Source organism: Nylanderia fulva, unplaced genomic scaffold, assembly GCF_048542155.1.
Source record: "Nylanderia fulva isolate GAGA-0341 unplaced genomic scaffold, ASM4854215v1 Scaffold472, whole genome shotgun sequence".
In the NCBI taxonomy this organism is placed as follows: Eukaryota; Metazoa; Arthropoda; class Insecta; order Hymenoptera; family Formicidae; genus Nylanderia; species Nylanderia fulva.
The window spans coordinates 1,412-7,494 of record NW_028190557.1 but is presented as its reverse complement, the minus strand read 5'-3'; the positions used below and the strand labels follow the sequence as shown (position 1 = coordinate 7,494).

The 6,083-nt window shown below is 25.3% G+C and overlaps 1 protein-coding gene across 1 annotated transcript; it reads left to right on the top strand.

Annotated features, from left to right (window-relative positions):
• Positions 1-304: 304 nt before the first annotated feature.
• Positions 305-5,803, top strand: LOC146721451 (uncharacterized; the record flags this gene model as incomplete). Its single annotated transcript, XM_085486749.1, has 4 exons — positions 305-1,010; positions 3,885-4,291; positions 4,534-4,633; positions 5,702-5,803. Coding segments are annotated over exons 1-4 (903 nt in total), but the record flags the coding sequence as incomplete, so codon positions are not given.
• Positions 5,804-6,083: the final 280 nt, after the last annotated feature.

The window sequence follows — 6,083 nt, the reverse complement described above, 5'->3', positions numbered from 1 at the left end:
GCAATAAAAATAAAATAGATATGTATACGCATATATACACACAACAAAGTGATATTATTTATTTTTTAATCACCCAAAGAAACAGAATGCACATGAAGAATGTTAATCGATTTGAAAATTATGCACATTATGATTTAGAAATGTGCAATTTTTCAAGATTAATTTTTTTTGTTTAAAAATTTAAAATTATTGATATTTTTTTATCACGCCTGTTTTTTTTAAATATTATCTTTTTTTATGTGGTATAAAATTCATATTGACCTCTACTTATTTTACATTTTGCAATTTCTAGTGCAAATCGAAATCAGTTCTATTAAATTTCAATTAATGCTTATATTTATGTTTAAAAAAGAATTATAAAATCCACACATATGTATGTATATGTACATACATATCTCTTCCTCTCTTCTTACGTAACGTATTATTTCTTGTGTCTTATTATTTTTCTTCCTGCCGTCTCATAATTTTCACTATATCATGATTCACGCGCATCCCTTTTACTAGAGAAAACATTTTACGTTTTACATTCTATAAGATATAAATGTACGCAATTATCTATTAAATATGAATGATGCAAGCTAAGCGTTCAATATGCACTTTCTTAGCACGATTTTTCTTTCTATAATTTCTCGGAAAATACTGTAAAGACGGAGTTGTTCGAATCGTAATAAGATACGTTTTATCTTTCTATCATAATAGTCTGCAAAATTATTACTATGACGGAGATATTGACACTAGAAAAAGTTCTTGCCTTTCTAAAAGTAGATCTAGCGTTTGCTTGTTGCTGGCCGCTTCCAGTGACGGCCACAAAGTCTCAAAAAATTCGCGACAAGATATTTCGATGGTGTTGTTGCCTAAATGGTACGCTAATGTCGATATCGCTAATGTATACATTAGGTCTTGAACGTGATAATATGTTTTTGCTTATGAAAGTGGGTTGCGAGCTAAGTGCCTTTCTACAAGTTCCAATACAGATTATATTGTTTACGCTTCAGAATGATCGTTTGCAAGTAAGAGACAAGATATATCTTTGTTTAAAACTGTTAAAAATTTCTCAATTTATATCTACATCTATTTATATATTTGTTTTAATACAATAAATATTAATCAAAATATATATGAATTTTAAAATAATTATATTACAAGATATGTTTCATATTTTTTGTGTCAAAATATGTCAGAATAAAGCATAAAATATCTTGTAAATTATTAATTTTTTGATTATTCAATTTTAACTATTTTTTATGCCAAACATTATGAGAAATTGATTTATAAAAAATTTATGATAAAAAAATTACAGTAATTTCCTTTTACATCATAAAAGTTATTTTCTTTTCTCGGCCAATAGATCCAAATGCGATGTTATTACGAAAATTAAGAAACAATTAGAAATTCGTATCTTATAGTTGAGATCTCAAAATTTCCCTTGTTCTTCTTTTAACCCCCCCTCTCCCCGTAAAGAAATAGGCAAGAAAAATATTGGTCCGAAAGTCGACTGGAATCGGAAATCGAATCCGAAACCTTTTGCTTGCCGGGCGAACTCTTCCAACTGAGCTATTCAGACACTTACAAAACAATACCTTTCTCAACTTTTACCCCAAAACGCCGTAATTAGGCTCAGACGCAAAGAAACTGGCGTTTGGCTCTATTGGCCGAGATGGATATATATAATATGTATTTATTTCGAGAGCTGACTAAATATTCTTAATATTATTTTTTTTTGTTCAAGCTTGTTATATCAATTGATATATTGTTCTATATTATATTATTATATAATATTATTATGTATAAAAAACAATATTCATTAGATATAAGAGTCAAATAAAAATTCTATGCTATAAACAAAGATCGATACATGTACAGAGTGTTCAGCGTAATATAGTCCGCACGATTTTTGAAACGATGCCGACAGTTAAAAAGAAGTTTAGGTAGAGAAAATTAATCTGTTTTCGCAAGCTTTTATATGCAATAAAGAAGTTTAATATTTTAAATAAAATTATCATATTTTTTATATATAAATCGATTCCTCACAATATTCTGCACAAAATATTATAAAAGTAGGATGGTCAAAAAGTGAATAATTTATGTTATATTTCGTACTTTAGTTTGACATAATCTTTTTATATAAACTATGAAATATTTCGTAAAATACTCATGAAAGGAATCGATTGGTGTAAAGAAAATATATAGTTATTTTCAAGAAAAAATATGTAACTGCTAATTACAAATTACATATTTTTGCTTACAAACAACCATGTGTTTCTTGTGTCTTTAAACCAATTGATTCATTATTTTGTGCATAAAAGTATTAAGATAAGATTATCGAAAAATGAATATTTTACGAGATATTTTATTGTTTATGTAAGAATTTGGGTAATTAAAATTAATCACGAGCTTATATAACTTGGCTATTTCAAACTTAGTAGAGTATATTTTTTCAAAAAATATTTAAAAAATTTTTCAAAATAATATCCAAGTTTTGTGTATTTTACATGAAATGTTACAGTTTAATAAGAAATTTCTTTGTAGTATTTGCTTATTTATTATTTTTAATCCAATAATGCATATTATAAAGATTGATTCTGTTATTTTAAAAAATCGCTTTATTGTTAAATAATTTTTTTTATTAAAAATGTTCTTATTTAATTCTTTTTTTTCAAAAAAACATGTATTTGATAACATCATTTTTTACTTACAAAAATAAATAATGTGTAATAGAGATCTTAATTCTCAAGTATCTGTTTCTTCTTCTTTCTTCTATGATCTCGGATTACTTCAAGATTACTTCTAATTAATTTATTTTTACTTTTTTCTTTATATACTTTTATAGTGTCAAAACAGATGTACAGTGTTCCTTAAAAAAAAGAAATAAAAAAAAAAGAATAATTTTAATATAGTCTTAAAAAATTAAAAAAAAAAAAAGATTTGTTATTATCTATACTAATATATAAAGAGGTAAAGTTTGTTTGTTCCATTGTTCGGGATAATCTCAGAAACTACTCAACCGATTTGAAAAAATCTTTCACTGGTGAATAACTTAGATCTTCCTGAGTAACATATACTATATGTAATCGTCTTGCAACTTCTAAAAATGTGCGCGTCGTACAAAAAAATACGTTCTTTACGCTTTATATTTTTTCCAATTATTTTATAATTTAACCTTGTAAGCGTAAATAATTTATACTCTATTCATATAAATGTACTAGTAAAGATTTTATTAAAATCGGTCGTGTAGTTACTAAGTTAAATTATTAAATTACTAGATAATGTACGCGAACTCGAATTTTTTCTTAGCATACTGCTAAAATTTATTTAAGAAAATGTATCTCAATCCGAAATTACTAAATTCGCTTATTTTCCCCTAACCTCCCCGTAGAAAAGGAGGCGAGAAACATATTGGTGTAAAGTCGTTGAATCAAAAACTGAACCCGAGTCTTTCAAATTTAAATTTGAATTGTTATTTACTTATTCTCATAAATCCGCAACTACATACGCGCGAGAAACAAGCACCAGCTAGTATTGTATAATTCTAAATAGAATAATATAAAAGAAGTCGTTTTATGTTTTTTATATGTTCTGGTTCATTTCAAATAGTATTTATCTATAAATATATAAATCATTGTAATGGACAAACACAAATATATTATTATTATTATTATTATTAATATTATTATTATTATTATTATTATTATTATTATTATTAATGTTATTACTATTGTTATTATTATTATTATTGTTATTATTATTGTTATTATTATTGTTATTATTATTGTTATTATTATTATTATTATGAATAGATCTGTGTGTGCTGTGTGTGTGGGGGGGGGGGGGGGGACTGATACATATAAATAAAAATATATTTTTTATATTATATATTTGTGCAGACTATAATATACGAAATGGAAAATTTTATTCAACAAGCAAAATCAGAGGAGAAATATGTTATTCAAAAATATGTCGATAAATGCAAATTATTTTATATCATGACGTTATGTTGCATAACTACAACTGCTGTTGCTATAATTTTTGGACCGCTGTTGCTACCTCAACCCTTTCCAATTGAAGTGCAGTACCCATTTTACGTTGACAAGCAACCTCTAAAAACTGTTATTTATTTGCATCATGTGATGGTCGTATATCAAAGTTATGTACAAGTATGTAGCAACGTCTTCGTAGCTGTTCTGCTTTGGTTTGTAGCAGCAAGATTCGAAATTTTGTCTCACAAATTTCGGAAAGTTAGAAGTTTCTCAGAGTATAAAATCTGCATACAGCTTCATCAACGGCTATTGCGGTGAGATATAAAATATTTTGGCAGAATAATCTCTCTATCGTTCTACTTGCAACATGACTACAGAGAGAGAAAAGCCAGAAATGTTTAAGTAACTTGATAATAAAAATGAATAATAAAGTCAATAATAATAATTATTATTTGTCTAAATTTCTCTTTACTTTAAATCAGTATATTATTTTATATTTCTGTCTTTTATTTGTTAATTTCAAAATAAAAATAAAAAAATTGAAAGTCGATTACAGATATGCGAAAGATATCACTATGACGATCCGTTATATAGCATTGTCATCAATAGGATTCAGTACTGTAGCAGTAGTATTCAGCGGTCTAACCTTTTTGAGTGTAAGTTATGTCTAGTCTATTTGTTTAACATATTTTAATTATATCGGAAAAGATATGCTAAATTGTACAATTCATTACAACGTACCTCTACTGTATCTCTTCTTAAACAAGCTTAAAATATTTTAAAATGTTAACGATGTATTATTGTTACAGCTAACCTCACTCGAATATCGCAATATTTATTTCAAAATAATTTTTTTATTCACAAATTTGACAATGCAATAGAAGTTCGGTAAAACGTACCACTAACTTTTTCCTATTATCGTACTGTTATGATTTATTAAACTTAATTTTTTATTTAGGCATAATTATTTTTTCTTCATATACTTAGATGGACAACTAAAGAAAATATTATCACATTTTATAATTATATCGAAAAAAACACTTATTATATTTTTGTGTGATACAAAAAGTATTTTTGTTAAATTTTTGGAGATAATTTATAATTATAAATATATATGTATGACATTTTTATAGATATGTTTTGTTGCAGATTGAGAATTTTTGTAGAAAATAGAATTTTATTTTTGTTACAATTTTCTAATTTTATTGTAGAGGTACAATTTAAAACCTCATACGTACAATTTAGCAAACTGGTATTGTACGAAATAATATTTGTTTTAATTTTTAATTGATGATATGAAACATTGATAAAACATTGATAAACATTGATAAATAAAGTGTTAATGTTTATAGCGTATATCATTGACAATGAGAGAGAATCATAATTTTAAATAAATAAAAAATATATTTTATCATTTCTTTAATAGTTTTATTGCAATTTTAATATTTATCTTAGGAGATATGATTTAACATACTTTCCCCTATATACACATGTATATGTACATATATACATATAATATATTTTTTTTTTTAAGAATATATTGTATATATATATATATATATATATATATATATATATATTGATTTATTGGATTAACAACTATTTATGTAAATATTAAATAATTTTGTCTTGTTTCTTGTATTGTGAATTTGATAATTTTAATTCTTTTATATTGTATTAGCAGAACTAATATTACAATACTGATATAATTTTGTTTTGTGCAGCGACAACCATTAACTATAAAGGCTCAATTTTTGACTGTTGGCACATCCGCACTTATAGAAGTCTTTGTTTGCGCATGGCCAGCTGATTATGTCCTAAATATGGTAAAATATAATAATATATGATAAATATACAAGAAAATAAGAAAAAACTTTAAAAATTCGTATATACAGAGTGAGCCATTTTAATCAACGTACGTAAATAGTGCGTATAGTAAGCAAGATGGAAAAAATGTTTCAAACAAAAGTTTTTTGACTATGAGGGGAACATAAAATGGTGTTATTGATTTGACCTTGTATAAATAAAACTTGCTATTTTTTATTACATATTCTTATAGCTTATCTAAAGAGCTTTCCAAAACTCTATAATAAAGTGTTGTTTGAT